The following is a 26758-nucleotide window of genomic DNA, read 5'->3' as shown; positions in this document are numbered from 1 at the left end:
TTTTTGCAGTTTGACAGATGTGCAGCGTTGAGTCAGCAAGTGTAATTGGTTGACGATTTTTCAGTTCAGTCACGTTCAATGTCGTCGCTCAGTGTGCACCTGCCCGAAGTTGTTCTCCAGACAACCCTCTGAAGGCTTTACTGGACTTTCCCCAGGAGCAATTATGGGGCAAGAGGTGATGGATGGTGGTGAATAGGGGTTTTCAAAACGGGGTCTGCAAGCTGTAGCTTGGTCGTTCTCAAAATATTCGTAATTATGTCATTGTGTTACACTTCCCTGTCTTGTTTGAAGAAAATGTAATGTTTAGGTGGGGGGGCATGATAATAGTTATATTTTTTTTGTTAATTCACTTAAAATAGAAATATAACTATCATATTATCTCAAATTTATTTTTGTAAAAAAAAAAAAAACTTCTAGAATAAATTTTCCTCTCTCTAAAACTTATTAATTTGGCACTCAAACTCACTCATTTTTTAATTCATTAAACATGAATTTTTAAATCATGAGACGGCACAAGTTTAAAGTGGCTTGAAGCTCTTAATGGCTTAAATATGAACATTTTTAGGCAAACAGATGACAGCACATGAATTTTTTGTAGTCAGTTATGTAAACAAAGATTGAATGTGAGGCCAGTGTTTTTCTGCTTCTGCCATGTGTCACATAAATGAGTTACTTCGAAAACTTTGCTGCTCGGCTTCGTGTAATTGGGCAAAAGGAGTCAAACATAGCAGGTGGTTACGTTTGATTTGTGAAACAGTGAAAGGTTGCCTTGAAAATTCTTAGTAGCAATTATTCCAAAAGTAGAAGTTGAAGTAAATTGAACAGAATAAATGTAGCATTTCATTACCTGATGGTAGTTTTTTTTTTTTTTTTATTCATGATTGCAAGTCTTCTTGATAGACGATATACAGCAGATGACTTACTTCTGAAATGCTGTATACCATGGGACAGTCAGAATATTGAAAAATATAAAGAAAGACAAAGAAATAGGTTTTGGGTAATATTTAACACCCATTCTTTGTGCTTCCTATTACACAGTACTGCATCAGCTTTTGAAAGAACAAGTAATGAACTCCAGTGGTGTGCAATGATGCTATATAGAACCAGGAGTGCAATATAGGGCCTCTAAATTGTAAAGCGACGGCAGCACAGGTGGTGGTCCATTGATCAAAGGATTGAATCCAGCTCAGACATGACTTGAGTGTCTTGAAAAGCACTATATACAGTAAATCCATTCGTTTATTCATGAATCTTCAGTTCTGCTTAATCTCATGAGGGTCTCAAGGATGCTGGAGCCTATCCCAATACAATACATAAAGTACAGCTGCTTTATGCAAATTAATGAAGTGGACATGCTACCTATTTTTCTATTGACCCTTTCATGCACAAATTATGACAGAGGTCTCATACTTGCAGCCCAGGGGGCAATTGTAGCCTACAGGCAGAGGCGTTGCAAGGGTCCCCGGGGGCCCCAGGCAACAAGCAACATGGGGCCCTTCAAGCGTGTGCAAGTAAGGGGGACAGTTGGACTTGGAGCAATAGCATATTTAATAAAAGTATAATAACGGCTCGGTCTCATAGAGCGCTATTTAGGACACTCAAAGTGCTCGGCTTCTACTACATTAGGACATAAAACTACAGTAACATAGTACACGCACCGCTGTCTTGCTTCCTTTTCTCCTCTTCTGCTTTTTTTCTTCTTTCTTTCGTCGCATCCAGAAGGATAACTTACTCTTCATTTTGGATATACGCCAATTTAAAAAAAGCCAAATCACCTTTCACTCTCACTCTGAGTCACGTGAGGGAGGGGGGGGGTGTAGAGCGAGTGAAGAGGCCCCTTCTGGGAACTCAGACACAAGGCTTTCACTTGTCGCTGCGACAGTGCAGTAAAGCTGCGTGTGCTAAATCTGTTTGCCCTCTGGCTGGGGGCCCTAGGCAATTGCCTGGTTTGCCTAATAGGACGTGACGCCTCTGCCAAGAGGACATTAGTTTGTGGCCCAAATTTGACATCCAATTGTAGTGCTAAAGTTGCCTGCACGTATTTTGTGGATTAAAAAAAAACAATATCTAATTTAGACAGTAATAAATAAAAAAAGAACAAAAATTATTTTTTTAAATTCTAAATAAAATAAAATTTCTTTTCAATAATTAAAAAAACAAAATGTAACTTAAAGCGAACTGTAACAAATTGAAAAACAGAAGAATAAAGACATAAATTCAAATACATGTCTTGCGTGTATTTTGCTCCGAGAATTGTATTGATTTTTCTTTGTTTGTTTTTGTTCGTTTGTTTTGGGGCCTCAAATAGTTTAACTCTATGGCTGCCATTGACGTTTATAGACGTCCAGTCCATTTTAACTGGGTTAAATGGATTGGGCGCCTATTACCTTCATTGGTTGTCTTAAATCTCAAGTTCCCCTCTTTTTCAACGAACACATACTATGTAAAATGTGTTGGCAGTGACTGAGTTAAGCTAATGCTAACTTCTAAAAAGATGTCCACAGTAGTGACCACTGTCCCTAAAAGGGTTAAGAAGCCGAGGATATAGAAAGTACTCTCCTACACAAGCACCTCTCTCTCTTGCTTGCTCTCCTTTTACTCCCTCACTCTGCCTCACTCTACATCCGAGTGCACGCATTCGAACGCCGGTTGCATACGACCACAGTTGACAACATCTGCCCTTGCGTAATTTCGGACTAAATCGCGCAACCCCCCACCAAAAATGTGCCAATGCGACTCGTCGGGCAACAAAGCGAAGGCTGCGGGCTCCCTGGCCGAAGCGGGCAAACTCTTCGTCGCTCACACCACTCTGCACGGCCTGAGGCACGTCTTTGGCGTGGGTTCTTACCCGCGCCGGGTGGCCTGGTTGCTGGCGTTCCTGGCAGCCGTGGCTCTGCTGTTCGCCTGGTCCTCCAACCGGGTGCGCTACCTGCTGTCGTCGCCCGTGTACACCAAAGCGCACATGGTGTACGCCAAGCGGCTCGTCTTCCCGGCCGTCACCATTTGCAACCAGAACCTACTTCTTCCCCGGCGCATGAAGAAGACGGACATCTTCAGCGCCGGGAGGTGGTTGGGGCTTCTGGGGAGGAATTGGCAGTTGTCCCCCGCGGCCAGAGATGCTTTGGCGGCACCGTCGCAGCGCAGCGAGCCACCCTGGTCGCCACTTTCCCGCATTCTGGACTTCAACCACTTTCTGCCTCCTCCGCGTGAGTCGCAGCCGTCCATGAGGCAGCTGCTAGACCGGCTGGGGCACCAGCTGGAGGAGATGCTGTTGTACTGCCGCTATCAGGGAGAGATGTGCGGACCGCGCAATTTTAGCACCGTGAGTGGACGCGCTCTTCCTATATTAATCCTACTCCAACAGGTGTGCTGGAGTTGGAGTGTATACTGTTGTTAGGACATGCTGCTAGTCTTAGCTTTTATTATCATGTCTTTAACAACTTTTCTCCTCTCATGAACCCTTTCAGTTGCAGTGGTCACTAACGTTAACATCTATCCAAAAGTTATCATTAGCTGAACTCAGGTGTCGGGAACCTATGGCTCGCGAGGCAGATCTGGCTCTTTTGACAGCTCGCAGACAAATCTTTAATAATAGGGAATGGGACGTACTACGTCATTGTTTGGACGCGCCTCCATGCTGGCAATATGATTCACTTCCGGGTCGGCAGACTCAATGCGGATTGTAACGTGTGGTCGTGCTAAGCTAACTCTTTCGGTGTTTTAGAAAGAAATTATGGGTGTGTATTGTTGTGTTACCGGGTGCAACAGCTTCTCCTACGACTAAAAAAAGGGCGAGGAAAACTGGACTCACTTTTCACCGTTTTCCTGCATGGAGGACCAAATATCAGATCACGAAGGCACGACTGATGGCTGGATTGCAGCGGTTCGTCGGAAAAGCATTTCTTATGATCATATTTCTGCTGGAATGAGAGTATTCCCCTCATCTCTACTCTTGTAAGTTGAACGATTTATCCGTTTTGGTTTCAATACGGTTTTTTTTGGTGTTTTTTTTACTGTTGTGTAAATCTGCCTCGGTAGCAATGCTAACCTACTCCTCCTCCCCTACCTGTTGTGTTACTAGGAAAACCTGCATATGAAATGCTGACAACACATCCCGATTGGTCACCATATCTCTTCTTGGGTTATTCTGAGGTCAAGCGCACCACATCGGAGCGTTATGAGAGGTTGGAAAGGCGAAGAGTGCACGCTGAAACTTCAGTTTGCTCTGCTCTTACAAACACGATCCCAAGTGTTGTTGTGAAAAGTCAATAAAATATGAATACCAAAACATGACTTGAACAACTTCTTGACAAACTGTAACTGCTTGTTGTTTACTTCAGGTCTTCATAATAAACAGGTGTAATAATTACAAAGTCAGGTGACTTAATTTTGTTATTCTATTTGGAATATGCATTGACAATTTTTGGACAGTGTTGTAGACAAGAACTGGGACTGATAAGTTGCAATAGATTTATTTCAAGTAATGCAATTTCTCCAATACGATATTTTAATTGACAGTTTAAAATCTTTAAATTAGTGCAAACAAGGCCCACCCTCTGACGGTGGCAGCAAATATTATATAATTATAAGTAATACACAAATACAAGATCACAATAAACACACTCTCATTCCAGCAGAAATATGATCATAAGAAATGCTTTTCCGACGAACCGCTGCAATCCAGCCATCCGTCGTACCTTCGTGAGCTGATATTTGGTCCTCCATGCAGGAAAACGGTGAAAAGTGAGTCCATTTTTCCTAACCCCTTTTTTTGTCGTAGGAGATGCTGTTGCACCCGGTAACGCAACAATAAGCACCCATATTTTCTTTCTAAAACACCGTAAGAGTTAGCTTAGCACTACCACACGTTACAATCCGCATTGACTCTGCCGAACCGGAAGTAAATCATATTGCCAGCATGGAGGCGCGTCCAAACAGTGACGTAGTACGTCCCATTCCCTATTAAAAATAATAATAATAATAATAATAAAAGTAAGAGTTTCGTTATACTCCTTTGTGTATTGCGCGAACTGGCGACGGTCACCGGTCATACGCTGGTGTTGTCCAGTTATGAGCAGACTAGGGCTGTCAAATTAATCGCGTTAACGGGCGGTAATTTTTTTTTTTTTTTAATTAATCACGTTAAAATATTTAGCGCAACGCCGTTTTATGTATATTTAGAGTTAAGAGGCAGAGACAAGCGAGTGGAGTGGACACAGGCATTCTTTGGGATGCGCTATTTATTGGCAAAAGCTTTAGCATCTCTTCCACAACAATTATATCTACTGTGGCGAGCGATGTGGAGTAGAATGACAGGTGATCTTTTTCTTCACACCCTGTATTGAACACAAAGCAGATAACATATACCATTTGCAGCCATCACTCATAGTCATGGTTGCCCAACTTCCCATCATGCATTTGGGCAGAACAGCTAAGATGCTACAGCACAGGTGTCAAACCGATTCCAGAAAGGGCCAAGTGGGTGCAGGTTTGCTTTCCAACCCACGAAGAGGACACCTTTTCACCAATTAGATATTTTACATGTGTAATCAGTTAAACTTTGTCAGGTGCTGCTTGTTTCAGCAGGAAGTTCATTGGTAAACTCTCTGCGCGTTATCGGTTGGAACAAAATCCAGCAACCCTTGGCCCTTTATGGAATCGGTTTGACACCTGTGCGCTACAGTATCATTTACTGAAATTACAACAAAAATAATATTCCTATCTTTAAAAAAAAAAAAAAAGTTCCCAAAAAGAAAAGCGCTCAATGCAAAGAAAACTGGTATTCCCATTTAAAATAGCTATGCAAAATGATACGCAGACTTTGGTAAAACTCTATTCAAACATTTCGTTTAGCTCAACAAATACACTAGATGGCAATATTTAGTCACAATATACAAACTCACATTCATCTTTTAAGAATTACAAGTCTTTCTATCCGTGGATCACTTTCACAGAAATAATGTTAATAATGTTAATGCCATCTTGTGGATTTATTGTTATAATAAACAAATACAATACTTATGTACAGTATGTTGAATGTATATATCCGTCTTATCTTTCCATTCCAACAATAATTTACAGAAAAATATGCCATATTTTAGAGATGTTTGAATTGCAATTAATTAATTTTTAAGCTGTGATCGATTAAAAATTTTAATCATTTGACAGCCCTAGAGCAGACGTAACTTTTGCTGTGTATGTTAACTTTTTTTAATGCTCCAACAACACTCCAGCACTTCGCACTAGATATCATCAAATAGCAACTTAGATGTGCAACATTATATCCCCCCAAGTCCCATGCCATTGGCTGCGTAAGCCAAGTGTGATCATGGGACACGTAGTCCATATACTACAGCCGGTGACTAAAAAGCCGGTTCGCTGTAATTTTAGTGGGAAAGTGGCAAACATACATGTCGTTGTGTCTATCTATTTATCCAAAAAATCGATTATTAGATGAATCGTGATTTGACACTTGACGATTCGATTACGATTCATAAAGGTTCAAAAACGATGATTTTCCCTAATAACTTTATGACAGTCACTCGTAGCGGAACGAAATTCAAGACACGTCTGCCGCCCGGACAATTTTCACGGACGCACACATAGCGTTATGATGGATGCTGCCGTTTACCAAGCGAGAGATTAAAGGCTGAGTTATGCTTCCGCGTTAGACCTGCGCCGTCAAGGAAGACCCGATTTACGACCGTCCGCCGTAGCCTCTCTGACTCCTTCTTTTTTTTCTGACTTCGCGTCGCGTCAACGCGTGTGACGTGGTGGAAATGGACTATGATTGGTCCGCTCAGACTGTTGTTTCCGGTTCAGCGCAAAATCACCCCCATTCTCAAACATTATTTTTCTACACGCAAAAATGGACCAAGCCGATGAGAGGATCAACGAAGAGCAAGTGCGACAACTTCTACAATGTCTCGTCAAGACATTATGAAGATTGCCAAATGCCAAGCTATTCGTGGGAGGAGATTGCTGAAAATACAGGGTTGGAGGTCAGCCAGCGATTGAATAAAAAAATGGAAGAACCACCGAGAGAAGTACAGTTTGTGTGTGTTCGGAATCGAATGGCCACACGAAGCAGTGACCCAGTCGGCCAAAAACTGCCAGCTTTTTATCACTTTATGTCCGTATTTTTGGTCGGTGCACTTCATCATTTATTGTGTACATATGTTTGCTGTGAGTCTGTAACTTATTTACGTGTCACATTTCAAGTATATGAAGAATAAAGCACAGGTTTGGTGCCAGGAGAGTTGTTTTGATATTTAATTTTCACCAACAGACAGTTCACACTGGATACATCATCACTGATTGAGAGTGCCTAGGTGCTTTTATGATAACATTAACATCAAGGCTTCCAACGCAGTTGGGACATTCCATCGCCGCCAGAAATCTGCTATGGTTTCCCACTTGCTGGTTGTAGGACACGGCAAACAAATTGGGCCGGAGGGCTTTGCAGACCTCGGACAAAACGCTGGACGCAGTGCTCGACGCCAGTTTGAAGCTAGCCGCCACAGCTTTCTGGTTTCCACCCGAGGCTAGAACTCTCTGTGCGGCATCAAACGTCGGACAGAACGCCTCGAAACCGTCTTCTGCGTCGCCTGTGCCTCAACATTTGTATGATCAACATTTATTCAATGTTGATGAGCTGAAGATCCACATTCAAAGCGTTTCATCTTGCATTGTTTATTTTTTTTCTCTGTTAAACTAGATTAAAGGAAGTCAAAAGCATACCCTGCAACGTACAAACATAACGCCACAACCCTCTAGTGGCTTGGCGGTGAATTACAGAGCAACGCGTTCCCTCACCGCAGAACTATCGAATGCTCATTGACGCCGTTGTCACTTCGCCGTCACTGCAACGCAGGAGCATAACTCAGGCTTAACTCCTTTTCAAAACACTAGAAAATAAATTTGTGTATGAGACAGGCAGGGAGCCAGCGGTCGCGCTTCTGTGCGCAAGTAATTTTTTAGTGCAAGAGGGGAAGAGAGATACTTTCAGAGCGGCACTTTGTTTCCAAAAATGTGGAATTTATTGCACCTGTGTAAATTTTATTGTATTGTTGAGAGAAATAAGTACTGCCTTTTAAATGGTTAATGTTTTTGCACTTTCTTGTAAAAAATAAATAAATAAAAAAGCAGCTTAAGGGCAGCTTTTTGTTGAATGGGCATGTTTCCATCATTCCTGTTTAATCATACCGTGATCATCGTTCAATAATCGAATAGCAGCACCCTGAATCGTGACTGAATCGAATCATTGGGTGCCTTAGATGGCACACCCCTTCTACTTATCTATCAATCGCATAAGCAGCGCAGATGAGGCAGAGACACTGTTCAAATGGGGTTGCTGACAACTTGCTGTATTTTGCTGTTAAAAATAGTGGCCTATGTGCGCGTGTGCGTGAGATCAGGAATCGTTTTCAGTTTTGTTTTCCGCGTTGTCATCTTATTTTGGAAACCCTTTTGAGAAGATGGCAAAAAGAAAAAAATACGAGGAGTATCGTACTTTTTAGCAGGACATAAGGACATGAATGCGACGTTTTTTTCTCTCGCTTTGAATGAGTCAACAGACGTAAGCTATATTTATCGCAGTTCAGCGTGATTGCAAGGTTTTGACTATGAAAGGAACAACAAGAGGGGCGGATTTATTCAAGTCCTTCACTGAGTTCGGTAAAGAAAAAGAGTGTACTTACTTACTCGTATTTTTAGTTTTAAACATATTGTATGGCTCTCACTGAATTACTGTACATTTAAAAATATGTGGTGTTCATGGCTCTCTCAGCAAAAAAGGTTCCCGACCCCTGGCTTAACTCATTCAGTGCTTTCCCAGGTCACAGAGTGGTAGTTAGTAATTGGTGGAAACCTATATTGAAAACCTGTTAACGGCAATTGGCTTGAAGCGATCAAATGAGATAAAATGGATTGGATGTCTATTGTAGTCAATTGCAGCCAAAAACTTATAATATGTGAGGTCACAAGATATTTATAAGACAAAGCAAAAATGTTTAAAGCAAAAAGCAAATTGGCCACTCTGATTTGAATTTATAACTTTATTCCTTTTTTTTCTAATATATTACAATTTGTTATATTTAAATGAATTATATTTTATTTAGAACGGTGGGGGCGGGCGTGGGGGGGCGGGGATGCGTCCCCTCATAACTTGCCTGAGGGCCAGTTAATGGGCGCGCGGGTGGTCCTGGGGACCGCCCTGGGTGCAATTAGACACTCAAGTAGAGAGATTGTCGGTGCCAGGATTAGCGATCAGTTAGCATTGAATGGGATGCCAATTTATCCACACGTACAGGTGATTTACATAATACTAGGTCCCGACCTCACATTGCTGAATTGTGAACACTCCACCTCGCCTACTCACATCTCGTTTTGACTCACCTTCCCTTCTCTTTCTTCTCGGCTATCAGGCCCCCCACATGGTGTAAATAGTTAGCTAACGATAGCACCACTATGTTCATAAGTAGTATAGGCATGTAGTAATGTGTTTTTGATTGTTGTTTGTTCTCCTCTTCTGTCTGCTTCCTTCCTGTCTGTCCTTCATGCAGTGCTTTTGAATTGTGAAATTGTGCATTCTTCCACAGTGGCTTTATTTCAATCCAGTACCTTAGATTTCAGGAGAATTCATTTTCAATTTAGTTAATATACGTACATTTGCATCAAAATCTTTAAAAACGGTCGGCGAACTGCTGATCTAATACAGCTCAACACTAATCACTGTTGTGTGTACATAATACAACTTAAGTATAAAAACAATTTAGAAACTAAACAAATTTCAAGCAGTAAAATAAAATGTATAAGGCATGATACATAAACAATATATACACTTTGCTTTGACTACCACTGTTATGAGCTTCACTGCTCTTGCTACTTTACAATGATACATAAATATTTGTTTGCTTGATGGGAAAAAGGAAGCTGGCCTCTCCTCTGGCGTCCATCACTGCTGGATTGATGTGTTTACAATCCTGTGTTCATAAAAGACCCACATTGCCCCTAATGAAGATTTTTGATTCATGTTGAGTTGCTTTCCCAACACGCTCACTGTTGGCCTTTATTGGTTAGCCGCAGTTCTATTGATTGCACTCAATCATTTCACATAGCAACTCCTTTGTCCCTCTCGTCAGTGATTCATCAACCACTGTGCTACAATAGATTATCCAATTGAACTTAATTGGGCTGATAATAATATACAGTAATGCACTGCTAATAATTTATCTTTGTTTATGTAGGTAGCGAATCTAATGATTGCACGTACTGTGAGTGACAGGCAGTCATTCATGCTCTTCCACAAGATGGCAGAATGCACAATTAACATGTTTTCGCCTTGTGCCATTCAACAAAGATTTTACTAGTTAAATTGATGTAAATATATATGCATACTCTAGGCTATTTATACTGTGTTTGTATCTATATACCATAAAAACAGCCAATTTCAAACTCATATATCAAAACTCGTACATTAACTCGTCGGCTGCCATCACGTATGATAGATAACCAGATCTGCTCTAAAATGAAGGGTTTTTACTTTGTCAAGAAAATAACTGCCGTATCATCAGCTTCAACACTGAAACCAAGGAAAATAATTTACAACTTCACTACTCTTGTAACTGCTATGATGTTAACTCATTAGCTGCCATTGACGGCGATAGACGTCCAATTCAATTTGACTGGGAGAGATTGGCAGCGAATGATCGCATTGATCATGTAAATATCCTCCAATTTATTATACATATTTCAATTGAAATGTGTTATATATTTTCATATTTAAATTATAACTAAATAAAAAACATAACAAAACAGTAAATATGATGTTTTTACCTGTTTTAAAAAATTTAATGAAGCAACACTTAATAACTTTGCAACCATCATTAAAGATATTCTTAACTTTTGTGACTTTTAACATCGACTTAATGTAGTGGAATGATACCTCTGTCACGGCCCTAGGGGTTCTGTATCACTTTCACTGGCACTAAGCATTTCGAGGAAGGTGGTGGGAAACCTTTGCACAGCCACTAGATACACAAATGTAGTTCAGTCCGACTGCAGGCAACCCGGGAAATCAAGACTTTATGACACTTGTGCAGGCCCTCATGGGAAATGCAGTCTTCCATTAGGCTAAACACTACCACTTTTGTTCTCTAGCATTGCCAAAATCACAGAAAAATCAAAGGTATTAAGTGTTGCTTAAAAAAGGGAAAAAACTGTATTCTTTTTTTCCTAAAGTCTTTCATTTTTAAAATGCTGTTTTTCTTAACTTACAAAAACCTATGAAAAAAACGTGTATTTTTTTCTCTCATCCCATTTAACACATAAACATGATTCAATGCCAGACCTCCCAGTTTAAATGAATTTAAACATATACCGTCAATAGCAGTAAAAGAGTTATTCAATTAAGTCACTCGTATATTTCAACCAAAGTACAGTTATCACAATATACCTTTTTTTTTAATGTAAAATAGTATATGCCTTGGCTCCCAAGAATTCGGAAACACTGCATTACACAACTACGTTGACTCGGTGTGCTCACATTTGTCTATACCCCAAAACACATCGATGGTTGTCTGTCCTGAAATGCCTCAGGCGTGTGTCTTGAAATATTCAAATATGCCAGGGATGCTGCATTCCAAAGGGTGACGAAGTGGCAGCAGCAGCTTGTTGTGCTGATAAACAGAGTAGGGGCCCGCGTTTTTTTAGGGGGAATGCATTGATAATCAATGATGCCTGGACGACCTGCGGGCGAGCAAGACAAGATATCTGCGTGAAATGGACTCAGTCGCACTCGAGAGGCGAAGCAAGCAAGGAGGCCTTCCTTTTTTCCGTCATGTAGTTTTCAGGATGAGTAGATGACTAGAGTGCAGGGATGCCACCCTTGTTGTCGGGGTGCACTCTCAAAGCCGTAAATGTGATTTGTTGGGAGTTATTTCCAAGAACATGCCTCAGCCCACTGCGCAGTACACTTGGCTGACTGGAATAGTCCCTGTTTTTACAAGATGTAACTGAATTCTATTTATTCTCTCGTTGCTTTTCGCGTACGCGCTCACTATGATGGATGATTTCCCTTCTGTGTTTCTTCATGCTGTATTAGGATGAAGTGACCCAGTGGAATATGGTTTGAAGTTGATTTTTACTTGTTTTTTACTTACAAAAATACATCATGTCACACTGCGACTGCTGAGCGGATCAATCTGGTCACACGATATGGTTGTGCGCAAATTTTGTGAGACTCACTCATGAGTTTTTTCTTTGTTTTTTAGTAATGAGAAAGTTTTGAATTTTTCCAATTAGTGCTGATGCATGAGTGGTCAGCAGCGTAAGCCAATTGCATTGCAACTGTGTAAAAAGTTATACATAAATGTGTGTTTAATTCGTTTGTTAATAGTAACTAATTGTTTCCCAAATACAGTAGTCGCTATATGTTCACTCACCTAAAATGTCACTGTTTTCATTCTGTACCACAAGTTAATGTTTTATCATTGGGGGTGTAGTGAATGATAATAGAGATGATATATCAGAATTATGGCAATAGTAAGTTTGCCATAATTTTGGTAAATTATATCGTCATATCGCAAAGCACTAAGTAGAATATAGTGGTGCGAAACTCAAAACACTTTTATCTCAAAGCCTGTTTCTCCCATTAACTCATTCACTGTCATCAATCATTGTAGACATTTGTTCCATTTCAACTGAGATAGCTGGCATTAGGTGGTCAAGTTTCACTTCAAGAGACTGCGAAAGATGTCCAATCCAATTTGACTAGAGTCAAAATGGATTGGACATCTATTGCCATTAATGGCCGCCTGAGTTAAAGGGAATAGAAATGCTATCAATGTGTTCTTGCAAAATACAGCACTCCCGCCAAAAAATTCTGCATGTATTTAATAAGGAAAATATAATTCTATACGTTGTCTATGACAATGTTGATGGTATGGTAGCAAATAATTGAGCGAATAACTAAGTGAATCTGCCCATTGAACGTCAACATTTATAATGTACTATATTTTGATGAAGCACTTTGAGGACCGCTCAGGTTTTTGTTAAGTGCTATATAGATACATTTGATTTGTTTGGATTTGATTATGCCATGTTTAACTAAGGCAACACAGGATTCTAATTCTCATGACTGTTTAGGTAAATCTGCCTCAAAATTTTGGGGGATCAAGTATCATGATGGTACAATTGCCCAGCCCTACCTGTGATTGACTGGCGACCAATGGAGGTGTATATCACCCAGTCAATTGAGCAGTACTCCAGCTTAGAGTAGGGGGGCAATGAAGCCTAATAAGAGGGAACTTCGTTTTGACATGTTGTCAAACATTGTAGCACCGATATGTAGGTGCGTGGAAGGGTTGTCTCCTTCAGAGGAAAATAAATCTTGATGCCTCGTGAATTTGTTTCCCAGTTGAAGGTGAAAAAACAAATTTTGCAGAAGAACAACAAATACGTTCTGATTGCTCCAGGAATACTATCTCATGTGTCAAGTTGATGAATTTAAGACGGTTTAAGCTGAGCGGAGTTTATTGTGTATTCATTTTCCTTTGCACTCATCCTGATTAACTTGTTTGTCCTACAAGTTCAAATGAATCGGACGTCTATGGCCATCAGTGTCTACGTTTAGTTGGATTAAAATTTCTTTAAATTCGATCAGAGTTCAGATTAAAATTATGATTGGATGCACTGTTTTCATGGAGAGTAGAAATATTGATCCGATTAGGATTCATGCATCACACATTTGGTCGGAACAAATTATTTTGAAACAGTTGTGGAAGAAGAAGCCGTTGTGACTTTCATGTCAACAAAACATTGCTGTGTCAATTTCTACTATAATGTTAGCATTCTTTAGCATTTTATTCTTTTTTTTTTCCTACAACAATCTTCAAGATCATTTAATAGCTCCACAAACTTGTTCCTCTCAGACAAAGAGTTCAGTCTTTAGCCCGCCATGTCTTTCGCTCGCTCTGATTCTGACAGCTTCCGGTAATAACAGAAATGTGTATATGGCGGAAAACACTTAGGTGACTTGAAGTTCCGCTCTGAAACCACCAATTTGTCCAAATTTCAAAATTGTCCAATTTGCATGTGTGATACATCATTGGAAAGCTTAAAATGTCAATTTACTGGGGGGAAAAAATTGAACAGGAGGGCATTTTGAAAAAAATTTAAAAATTCAAACAGCAAAACCCTAACTGGAGATGAGAACATGCGAGAGCAGAATTAAAAACGCCATGATTTTACCGAGATATTATCGCGTACTAACCTTGTTTCGATCCAAAAACTCCATATAGCATGTATCATTGAGTGCCAAGACACAGCTGTGAATGGCCACAGCTGGATTTTTTCGGGGTTTTATGGGTGAAATATAGTAATATAACAAGGGTCGCGATGCAGAAATCGCAGATGTCAAGGAGTTATCGAGATTTTCATTTTCATATATTTACCCTTTTAAATGGTTTTTTTTTTTTTTTTTTTCAATTTTTCTTTGTTGGGATCAAATATTTAGCATCTAAAATATTGGGGAAAATGCGAAAGTAATGAAAAAAAAATACAATTAAGTGATAGTTACGAGGTTGATATCCGCGACTCTTTTACAGACGCCAATTTTTTCATTGTGATGTAATTTGTTTAAAACTATAAAATATGCGAGTAAGTAATTTTTTTAAGTCATTTTTTTTTTTAAACGAAATATTAGACATCAATTAATGATTCTAAGCTAAAAATGACAGACATTTTGAATAATAAATATAATGACTTACCTTCTTTTTATGGCTGGGTTGAAACAAAAGCGGTTGTGTGACGTCTGTAAAAGGGGTTTTCAGGGTAAAACGGACAAATTAAAAATAGTTCGGGGACTTAATGTGCAATGAATCTGCTATGGCAGCATATAGACATATTGTTCTGTCAGACACAAGTTCTTTTGGCTTAAAATACAGCAGTGTATTTTATTGAGGGGTGTGAGAGCAGAAACTGCTTTTTCAGCTTTGTCTGTGTTTTCCACCATATAGCACTGACATCAGAAACATGCGCGGTAAAGATGGTTTGTTCCAAAATTTTGGAAAAAATGTTTTCATGAGCACCGATCAGATTATAAAGTGACATAAACCACACTTTGTGTTCGAAATAAAATGTTGATCGAAATAGGCCATAGGAATGGGCTAGATCAGCTCAGAGTATGCAGTGTGTACATGAAGTAGGGCTGCATGATATATATTGCGATATTAAAACTAGACGAATTTTCAGCAGATGACTTCAATAGCTCCCGTTTGAAGACTTACCATGACCACTTTGTACAAGTAGTCACGGGGTTATGAAGGAGTTCGGGTTCTACGCTGGCGACGTAACCCGAATTTCCGCGTAAATTGGAATTAACACGTTAAGTACCCCTACAAAATAACTATCCAAAAAGTCCAAAAGTATTGTATTTATTTTTTAAAGAAGTTTACACTGTCCTCTGGTGGCAGCGTTGGTTCTTGCTGAACTGCATGACTGACAAGCAGACTCGTCTGACAAGGATAAAGGACAGCTTTACTCTGGTTTGGCCCTCAAAAAGCTGTAAGTTCTTTCAGCTCATATATGTTTGTGTATGGATTTGTAATTAAGTTTAGAGCCACAGTTTGTGAAATTATGCGTGAGCGATTTGCTATGAGATTTGTAAATATGTTAGCATGAACAACTTGAATGTTTATTGAGGACAACACGTCATATTAATAAAGTAAAAAATAAGATACTGTGAGGTACAATAAGGCACTGTTACGTGACTAAAAAATAAAAACGACTGGAGACAAAATGGCAGACGAGACTCCTGCGGGGACTACCTGTATTCATATAATACCGTTTAATCCAGGCTAAGGGATCTAATATATATATGGGATCGAGGTGGCCATGTCTCTGTACACTTGTTGCTATTATGAAGCAAAACAAAAGTTTACATGTTCAAGACAAACAGACAAAAAAAAAACTATTGCATGTCCTGCGATGGGACTATTGCGCACGCGCACATTCCGATGGCAATGTTCAAACGATATATTGTGCAGGCCTAACATGAAGCATTTTCTTCCAACCAGGCTTTTAATCTAAAAAAATGTGTCCATGTAAATGTATCCAATGGCAGTGAATGAGTTTATCACAGTTAATATTTTGAGAAAATTGATGGATGGTATGAAAAAATGATGGTTTAAGAACAGCAAAGGCTTTAAGCTTCAGCCCTGTGAAATGCCTTTAAAGTGCTTATTCAATCAAAGCTTAAAGTGCTTCATTCAATGCCATTGACAGCGATAGGCATCCAATCCATTTGAACTAGGTGGGATGGCTGGTTCAAATGAACTGGACATCTATCAATGTCAATGTGTTCTATGGCATATTGTATATTGTTTTAACAATCATCGTAAGATTTCCTTTTTGTTACACTTTTGTTAACAGCAGTATACCATGTCTCCCATTTTCACTGTGAGTAAGCATACATAATAGTAATGCTTGTTAGCAAAAACTGCAGGCGCCATATGCCGCGAAAGAACTTCATTAGGAATCCCGAAGTGGGCCAAAGTGGGATTCCGGGGATTGGCGTCCAAAAGGGAACACGCTTGTTTACAGGGGCAGCCACAAAGTACTTGTCTAAGATTTTATTTTGTTCATACTATTAGGCTTGTTTTGAACTTTGCAATTCTACAGGGCCACTCTGGTGAAGTCCCAGAAGAGAGAAATAATGAGCTGAATGAGCAAAATAAGGTCGCCCATTAATCAGTGGTGGGTGCTGCTTATCATCTTAAAAGGTTATGGTGTTTGTGCTTATTTTGCCCTGCATTAGCATTGGACTGTGGCCGCACTTTCTAAGTACTTGATGAATGAAAGTATAATATTTATTCTATTTAATAGCCCTGTTTTTCTCCCACTGGCTCTCGTGGGAAATGTGAAAAGTACGTGACTCATTGCCGAGTGGCTCATCAACAGTTTGTCCTGAAATAGTCTGACAATTTTTGTTTTTTTTAAAGGGTTAGGACTTGGCAGAAATTGTTTACAGTGGATTGGAGGTTTATCGTCGTCAATGGCAGCCAATTAGATAAAATCATATTGCTTCCTTTTTTCGTCTTTTTGACAAAAGGGGGCAAAATTGTCCTTGATAATTGTTTGCTGGTTGAACAAGTGAGTCATTTGTTTTGGATGCTTTGGACTTCTCATCCAGCTCATCTCGCCATACTTTGTGTCATTGAAAAGCATAATTAGCAGGTGTGATGCCTATTGCTCTCAGTGGAAGCTATTGAGTTATATATCGACCATACAAATCTACTTCGCGTTCTATTTCTAGGAGCCTTAATAAGCATTTTAACGTCAACCTGATTGTAGGCCGTATGCTAGAGCTGGGCAATTATCAGTGTTGTCACTGATTACTTGAAAAAGTAATTTAATAACTGATTACGCCTCAAAAAAAGTAATGTAGTTACTTTACTGATTACTTCATTATCAAAGTAACTAAGTTATTTTAAAATTTATCAGTTGCTTTTCGCCAATTTTTCGCCATTTGTGGCCTCAACATAGGAATGACAATAGAAAAAGGTTATCACACACAATTGACTTTCCGAGAATTGAATTTAAAGGAGAATGTCAGAATTTTTTTGCTTCCTTTTTTCGTCTTTTTGACAAAAGGGGGCAAAATTGTCCTTGATAATTGTTTGCTGGTTGAACAAGTGAGTCATTTGTTTTGGATGCTTTGGACTTCTCATCCAGCTCATCTCGCCACACTTTGTGTCGTTGAAAAGCATAATTAGCAGGTGTGATATCTATTGCTCTCAGTGGCAGCTATTGAGTTATATGTCGACCATACAAATCTACTTGGCGTTCTATTTCTAGGAGCCTTAATAAGCATTTTAACGTCAACCTGATTGTAGGCCGTATGCTAGAGCTGGGCAATTATCAGTGTTGTCACTGATTACTTGAAAAAGTAATTTAATAACTGATTACGCCTCAAAAAAAGTAATGTAGTTACTTTACTGATTACTTCATTATCAAAGTAACTAAGTTATTTTAAAATTTATCAGTTGCTTTTCGCCAATTCTTCGCCATTTGTGGCCTCAACATAGGAATGACAATAGAAAAAGGTTATCGCATGTAATTGACTTTCCGAGAATTGAATTTAAAGGAGAATATCAGAATTTTTCACATAAAGCTTAATATTCGACTAAGCATGGATTTATTTAGTTGATGGAGTTGATTTCAACCATCATTGACACGTGCTGGCTGAAACTAACAAATAACTGAAAAACTATACGGAATTTGTTCAAATCAACTCCAAGGACTAATTATACCCCTGCCAACTCGAAGATTAAGCCTAATTTCGAAAATTCTGAACTTCCCCTTTAAAATAAAGACGTAGCCGTTAAAATGTTGTCTATAAAGTTTTAAACCAATAAAACAAACAATAACAATGAATGAAATGAACAAGAATCCTACAGGAGTAAGTATTTCATAATGCGTCAAAATTATCTTTCGAACAGATCATGTGAAAAGCACCTTAAAGACGGTCCTTTGCTTTGCTTAGCCTAAACTACAGCAGACAATGGATATTTAGAATTTCTTTAAACCTAAGCTTTCAAACGCTTCAACAACAACTGAGCTTGAACTGAGAATTGAACAAGTATATTAAATATATATATATATATATATATATATATATATATATATATATATATATATACAGTGCCTTGCAAAAGTATTCGGCCCCCTTGAATCTTGCAACCTTTCGCCACATTTCAGGCTTCAAACATAAAGATATTAAATTTAATTTTTTTTGTCAAGAATCAACAACAAGTGGGACACAATCGTGAAGTGGAACAACATTCATTGGATAATTTAAACTTTTTTAACAAATAAAAAACTGAAAAGTGGGGCGTGCAATATTATTCGGCCCCTTTACTTTCAGTGCAGCAAACTCACTCCAGAAGTTCAGTGAGGATCTCTGAATGATCCAATGTTGTCCTAAATGACCGATGAGGATAAATAGAATCCACCTGTGTGTAATCAAGTCTCCGTATAAATGGACCTGCTCTGTGATAGTCTCAGGGTTCTGTTTAAAGTGCAGAGAGCATTATGAAAACCAAGGAACACACCAGGCAGGTCCGAGATACTGTTGTGGAGAAGTTTAAAGCCGGATTTGGATACAAAAAGATTTCCCAAGCTTTAAACATCTCAAGGAGCACTGTGCAAGCCATCATATTGAAATGGAAGGAGCATCAGACCACTGCAAATCTACCAAGACCCGGCCGTCCTTCCAAACTTTCTTCTCAAACAAGGAGAAAACTGATCAGAGATGCAGCCAAGAGGCCCATGATCACTCTGGATGAACTGCAGAGATCTACAGCTGAGGTGGGAGAGTCTGTCCATAGGACAACAATCAGTCATACACTGCACAAATCTGGCCTATATGGAAGAGTGGCAAGAAGAAAGCCATTTCTCAAAGATATCCATAAAAAGTCTCATTTAAAGTTTGCCACAATCCACCTGGGAGACACACCAAACATGTGGAAGAAGGTGCTCTGGTCAGATGAAACCAAAATTGAACTTTTTGGCCACAATGCAAAACGATATGTTTGGCGTAAAAGCAACACAGCTCATCACCCTGAACACACCATCCCCACTGTCAAACATGGTGGTGGCAGCATCATGGTTTGGGCCTGCTTTTTTCAGCAGGGACAGGGAAGATGGTTAAAATTGACGGGAAGATGGATGCAGCCAAATACAGGAACATTCTGGAAGAAAACCTGTTGGTATCTGCACAAGACCGGAGACTGGGACGGAGATTTATCTTCCAACAGGACAATGATCCAAAACTTAAAGCCAAATCTACAATGGAATGGTTAAAAAATAAACGTATCCAGGTGTTAGAATGGCCAAGTCAAAGTCCAGACCTGAATCCAATCGAGAATCTGTGGAAAGAGCTGAAGACTGCTGTTCACAAACACTCTCCATCCAACCTCACTGAGCTCGAGCTGTTTTGCAAGGAAGAATGGGCAAGAATGTCAGTCTCTCGATGTGCAAAACTGATAGAAACATACCCCAAGCGACTTGCAGCTGTAATTGGAGCAAAAGGTGGCGCTACAAAGTATTAACGCAAGGGGGCCGAATAATATTGCACGCCCCACTTTTCAGTTTTTTATTTGTTAAAAAAGTTAAAATTATCCAATAAATTTTGTTCCACTTCACGATTGTGTCCCACTTGTTGTTGATTCTTGACAAAAAATTAAAATTTTATATCTTTATGTTTGAAGCCTGAAATGTGGCGAAAGGTTGCAAGGTTCAAGGGGGCCGAATACTTTTGCAAGGCACTGTATGTATATGTATATGTATATGTATAATGTTTTCAAATCATGGTAGAAAATAGTTTTTTCTCCACTAGAGGGCACGCTAGCTCTTTGGACAAGTAATGTTTCATTTTCTAGTTTGAATCCGATGATTTTTATCCATTTTTGTACTTAATATGGTCATGTAATAGGTTATAGTACAGTATAATAATAACAGTCCATATAGACGATGTTGTACTCAGAAAAAAAATACCATTGTTTAAAAAAATATCACACTGTGAGCAGTTACTCACAAAGTTACTCATTACTTAAAGTAAAATTTTTTGACTACTGTACCCACCTCTGGATGTCAGTATATGCGTTCTGTTAGTATTCCCAGAAGCTAGTAAAGGAGTGCGAGCAGCAGACAGGGTAACAGCAACTTTTGCAAGACTAAACTGGTCTGTATATGAGACAAACACGTTGCTGGAGATATTAAAAGAGCTTAGAAATGTTGAAAGAACTGATGGTTGAAAAATGGGGAAAAATAGACGAAATAGCGCTAACGTTTAATGTCTGAATGGACATAAGGATGTTTTGTTGTTGCCAGTTGGTAGGTCTTCCTCTTCTTCTACTATTTTTCTGGTATATTTGGTCATGTTGCCTTCATATACTGTGGGAAAAATGAACCTCACCACATTGGTAATTACAAATACGTCTCGTTCGTGTGCAAAAAAGACCGAGCAGACATGGACTTTATTTTGGTATGTTGCATGAAAGAAAACAAAAAACAAAAAAAACTCCTTTGCACCTATTAATTCATTTACAACAAGAAGAAGAGAATGCATCAAAATGCTAAGTTTTTGTTTGTAATGAACACTTTACCAAACACTTGGTTAAAAAATAAGATTTTTATAAATGTGCACACTACATTTTTATGCTGGTGTAAAAAACAAAACAAAACATGCAAATTGATGATAAATCTTTAAAAACTTTAAAAACAAAATAATTTATTCCGACTGACTATAGACTTCATAATTAATGATATTATGAAATGTATGGACTGAAGTTCTGATGCATGAACATGCAAGACCTAATCTGATCCATATTTTTAGTGTCCATTGACATCGGATCAGAATTTTAATCTAAACGCTGATCGGATTGAAGAAATTTTGTCCATGTAAACATACCTATTTACATGAAGACGGTAACAGAGGCAGTATTGCAGTTCCAAGTGCTTAAATTTCTACAATGTTCCCAACAAGCATACAGGCAATCTTCTGCATTGCACACTTTGTAGCTGGAATGACTCCATGAAGGTTTGGACTCTGATTTTATTTACTGAGGCCCCTACCCCTAAATCCCAAACCTCCCCCTAAACCGAACCCTAAACATTTGTTTGGATCATTGCATAACCAACCGAAGTATTGATCCATTTCGATACATCCTTACACCCCACCCCTAATAATAATTGCAATTGTACGATAAAAAATAGTGGTTTGTTTTTCTTTCACACTCTGGACTTGTAGTTGCCACTCACCTTGACATGAAAACTAGCGTTTTAAAAGCGTAGGAACCTTATAAATCAAACAAAAGCATGTCTGCTTTCAACTTTTTCATAAGGCATGCACCTCAGATTTATTTGGGCCACTGATGTCTTTTATTCAGTGAACTGACAGGCACCTTCATCTGTGAGCAACCCATCTCTCACAGGTGTTTTTTTTTCTACTTTTGTGTGACTATTAAAACACCATTTTTCGCACAATGTTCCGCCTGATATCAATGGCAAAGACAGGAATCGTAGTTCTTTTAATTCTCTATTGGTGGGTGTCTCTGTTTGGCACTCTCACAGGGACTGAACGCCCAGGGCGGTCTCAACACTCTCGGGCTGTCACTCTGTGAATTATTCAGCCAAGATGGTAGCATTTTTTTTTTTTTTTTTTTTTTTTTTGTGCGTCGACACAAATGGGTCGATGACGCCTGATGTTTTTACACACCGGCGGGCGCCATCTGATAGTCATTATAAATGAAGGCTGGGAGTGCGATGTGACTGCAATATGGGATTTGTAAGAAAAGCTGCTTAGGGATTACAAATATTTGCTTAACTTTTATGTTAAATAGACAAGAGCTATCTTATTCTCAGTGTCCCTGTTGTTATACTTAATTAGATTTTCTTTGAGAATCACCTTCGAGCTTTTTGGTTTGTGCATTAACAGAAATGTTGGCTGCTTCTTTGTGACTGGCTTGATTGTCTAAGTGGGGCGGGAGGAGCGCTGCTTTGACGCCAAATGGAAGAGTTGTCGTGTTGTGAAGAAATCTCTTAATAAAGACTCCCATCCTGCTGTCCCAAGGTCACCACGGGTTCCCCTCCCTCTGCTTGCAACACTTGACTCAATGCAGACGGTTACCACAGCAACTCGGGCCTAGCCTTAAGTTAGTCTTCACACTGTTAACATGTACACGCAGGCAGGTGGCTGACTGGGAGGTTTATTTTGGAAAGAATAGATAAAGCCTGTTTTGTCTCACAGTCGGGAAAACATACACTCTATTAAAAAAAACGGTTAAAAGAAATTTTTAAAGTATACTGTGAAAAAAAAGGGGGGGGGACGTAAAAGATTTACTGTCGAACTAGCAACAAACTACAGTAAAAAAAGAACTATAAGTTAGTTGGATAAAATAATGGAAACACCTAACATTTTGGCATCATAATCATTGAGCATATTTGTTAAAGAATGGCATGAGAAACATTGTAATGACGTTGAGCATCTCGTATGGCCGGCACAGTCCCAAGACCTCAACATTATTGAGCATTTATGGTCAGTTTTATATATTCAATTAAGACGTCGATTTCCACCGCTATGGTCTCTAAAAGAGTTTGAAGGTATTCTAACTGAAAAATGGCTTAAAATTCCTTTGTAAACAATTCACAAGTTGTATGAATCAATACCTCGGAGAATTGAGGCTGTAATGGCCGCAAAAGGTGGACTTACACCATATTAAATTAGTTTTTGTTGATTTTTTTAAGGTTTTTTCAATAATTTGTCCAACCCCTGTACATTTTAACTGTTATTATACAGCAAACGACTGTAATCAGACATAACTGCACTCCCTTTCTCACCCCCCCTTCCTCCTGTTGTAACCAGTGTTTGAATCCGAATTGTCACTGTGCCAGTTGAGCATGCTGACCACTGAACCAACAGTCAAAGCTTTTTTCAACTGCTGGTACGCTCTTTTTCAGTTTTCAGGGAGGAAGGTTTTCCGTACCTTCTATATGCACAGCACATCCTCCAGTCGGGTTTTCAGTAGCCAGGTAGTCAGAACACTCAACTGCCAAAATGATAGTGTGGGTTGGAAAGTGGGGGGCTGGGGAAACTGGTTATTTTGGATCGCAGTATAAAATAATTGCAAAGTTAAGTTTTTTTCCACCTACATTTTCAGTCCAAAAAAACCCTGCAAAAATCTACTAGTTACTGAACACTACATAGTTTTTATGTATGTTACAAATAGCATCTGCACATAAAAAAGCGTTATTTATTGTCACCTTAACTTACTGGCGGACGGAGGAGACATTGTCGTATTGTCTAGCCAGTTCACTCGCACACCACGCTCACATTTTTGTTTGATTTCTTTCTACATTTCAATGGTAAGCGTCACCTTCTTCCTTTTTTCACCACAACTACCACCTACTTGGGACCGATGATGATCTCTTTCACAATGAAATTATGACGCTGTCGTAAATCATCATATCTCAAGCATATGACTAGTCAAATTTTAGGTCGTGTGTAAAAAATAAACGTATGTCGATGCGTTCGTATGTCAAGGTACCACTTTATAATATATAAATTTATATAACAAGTGTTTCACCACAACTACGACCTGCATTAACCTTCTTGGGACCAGTGTTGTCAATAACAGCGTTAGAGTATAACAGCGTTACTAACAGCATTATTTTTTTCAGTTGTGAGTAATCTAATAAATTACTTTTCTCATCTTTGCAACGGCGTTACGGTTTCAGAGGATGTAAAGTTGTGCGTTACTAGCGTTACTACGTTGGTTGAATGACGTGAGAAAAGTGAGAGAGGAGGAGAGTGGGGAGGAGGAAATGGAGTTGTGACGCCGTTGGCCATGGCTCCAATAAAACCTGACTGTAGCCGATAGACTACAAACTACGCCCACATTATGCTACGATAGATATACCATGTATAGAGAACTAGATGCGAAATGATAGACTTGCTGGTGTTAGTAAACAGCCGCCATCTTAAAGCAGTAGTAGCAGTTGTAGAGAACCTTCCTAGCAAACCTAAGTAACTTTTTTATCTGAAATACTCATAAATTGGCAAAATCTTGACTTGAATCTATCTTTAAATGATGAAACAGTTTTAAAACTTTCACATGTCGAAAGTTGACAAAAGGAAACTAATGCAATAAAGGGAGCAATTTTAACAACTTTAACGGTTAATTCACAACATTAAATGACTTCCAAACATAGCAAAGATTACTTATCTAGTTCTCACTATATCCGCAGTACCCCTGTGTCTAGTTGAGTTTCGGGTAAAGAATTGGGCTAGGGCCAATTGTGCCAAAAACCCTTTGAACTTCACATAGTGTGACCTGTTTTTCTTAGGGTTAGGGCTTAGGCTTTTTTTCTCTGCCAAGTAACTAATGTCTCTTACATCAGGTACCTGAGTTATTAATTCAATTACTTTTTGGGGGAAGTAATTTGGAACAGTAATTAATTACTTTTTTAGAGTAAGATTAACGACACTGCTTGGGACCCGAGATGATTTCTTTCACAAGAATGTCCAATGAAATTACGACACTTTCGTAAATCACCATATCTCGAGCATATGACGTGTCAAATTAGACGTCATATGTAAAAAAAAAAATTGTATGTCGATGCGTTCGTATGCCAAAGTACCACTGTATAATATATACAGTACAGTTATATAACGAGTGTTCCAATTGCCTTTCATTATCAATGTGCTTAAATGCAAAGGTCAGGAAATATGTCTATGGTATTCTAGGATAAAACATATTAAAGGGAAATGCAAAACATTTCTAAATGGTTGAATAATGTTTATTTTTGCACTGTCGCGGAATATCTGTAAAGATTTGTGTCTTCCTTACTGAACTATGAGAATTTCTGCAAATAGATTCAGCAACACGATATTATTGCAATATTGTTGTACACATGAGTGTCTTTCTAACTTATTGCACACCATTGAAAACGTAAGACATCCAATTCATTTAAAGTGGGAGGACTAGCTTTAAAAGATCATGTTTGAGTGCATTAATGGCACTATGTGTGGAGTTAAATTTGACTGGGAAGCGTGGTTGAAGTAATGTTTTTGTGTCAATCTTGCTATATTGCTACACCCCTACTGTGTGTAATACCTGTTGCAGCAGCAAAGCTGTTCAGTTTTATTGTTCAGTATTATTCCCAAAAATCTTAAATGATAACATCATTTTCTCACACCGTCTTTTTGACAAAAACAGTAGTGATTGTCCCTGATAATTGCTTTCTTGTTAAACAAATGAGCCATTTGTTTTGGATGCCGGGGGCTTTTCATTCAGCTTGTCTTACTGCGTATTGTGTAAAGCATAATTAGCAGGTTTAGATGCCACCAGATTTGCTGGCACGATATCACAAAGGGCGATGGTGAAGTGTGACGTGATGAAGGTGAGAGGAGCGTTTTTGAAGGATGGTAAAATCAATGTTGTGCATCCCCCGCCCGTAGCGTGTTGGCGGTGCAAACACTCTGGACCCACTTGAAAGGTCGTCACTCGTATATTTTGGGGATAATGTCTGTCTAAAATACTCTTACGAAGCACCGTCCTAACTCTTAATCTATAACACACACTCCTCTCTTGATAAAATTCGATTTCTTGAGCTCAATAGATCTGCGCTATTCGATGTGGAATTTAAGTAGTTTGTCATAAAACCTTGGAGCAGGTGGCTTGTAAACTATCAAAGCAGTATTATTTGAGGATGCGACAAAAAACGGTAATAATCAGCCCCTCACAATCCATGCAGGTAAAATATACTGCCTGTCCTGGGGTCAGAGGCAGATCTTTTTTCATTTTCCTATTTCGTTTTGTGCGTGTTCTTATCTCTGAAATACATTAATTTTCATCAGGATACAAAATTGAGTGTGTTTTACGGATTATTGAGGCTCCCCCAAAAGACAATTTGCATTTAATGACAAAGCCGCTTATAGCTAATTTGGTCAAAATCCCTAATATAGTTTGCATGTAATGGCTGCTTCAAATCAAAATGGCTGAATTCTTGTTCAAATCCTGGCATGGATCCCTGACACTTTTTTGTGCGTCCTTGCTTGATATTCACCCAACTTTACATCAAATTGTGTTACAGGTGTGCGATGGTATTTTTATTTTATATTATTTTTAACTTTCAATGGGGTGCTGTGGAATTAAATGTATTGAATATTTTAATCGCAATTATTGCATTTAACTGT

General features: G+C 38.9%; 1 protein-coding gene across 4 annotated transcripts in view; it reads left to right on the top strand.

Moving 5' to 3' along the window:
• Positions 1-26758, top strand: part of asic1b (acid-sensing (proton-gated) ion channel 1b) — a 448754-nt gene that overhangs the window by 333967 nt on the left and 88029 nt on the right. Inside the window, exon 1 of one of the 4 annotated variants that reach the window (XM_057846225.1) lies at positions 2357-3322. The exons of 2 other annotated variants lie outside the window; for them this stretch is intronic. In XM_057846225.1, the coding sequence (XP_057702208.1) occupies positions 2723-3322 (600 nt within the window). In that variant the 5' untranslated portion in view covers positions 2357-2722. Of the gene's footprint in view, positions 1-2356; positions 3323-26758 lie in introns of those variants that run through there. One more of the 4 variants, XM_057846226.1, reaches the window with a different exon arrangement.

The sequence above is a fragment of the Corythoichthys intestinalis genome, chromosome 9 (assembly GCF_030265065.1).
Source record: "Corythoichthys intestinalis isolate RoL2023-P3 chromosome 9, ASM3026506v1, whole genome shotgun sequence".
NCBI classification, from domain to species: Eukaryota; Metazoa; Chordata; class Actinopteri; order Syngnathiformes; family Syngnathidae; genus Corythoichthys; species Corythoichthys intestinalis.
Note: the sequence above shows the minus strand (reverse complement) of the source record. Positions and strands in the feature narration are given on the sequence as shown.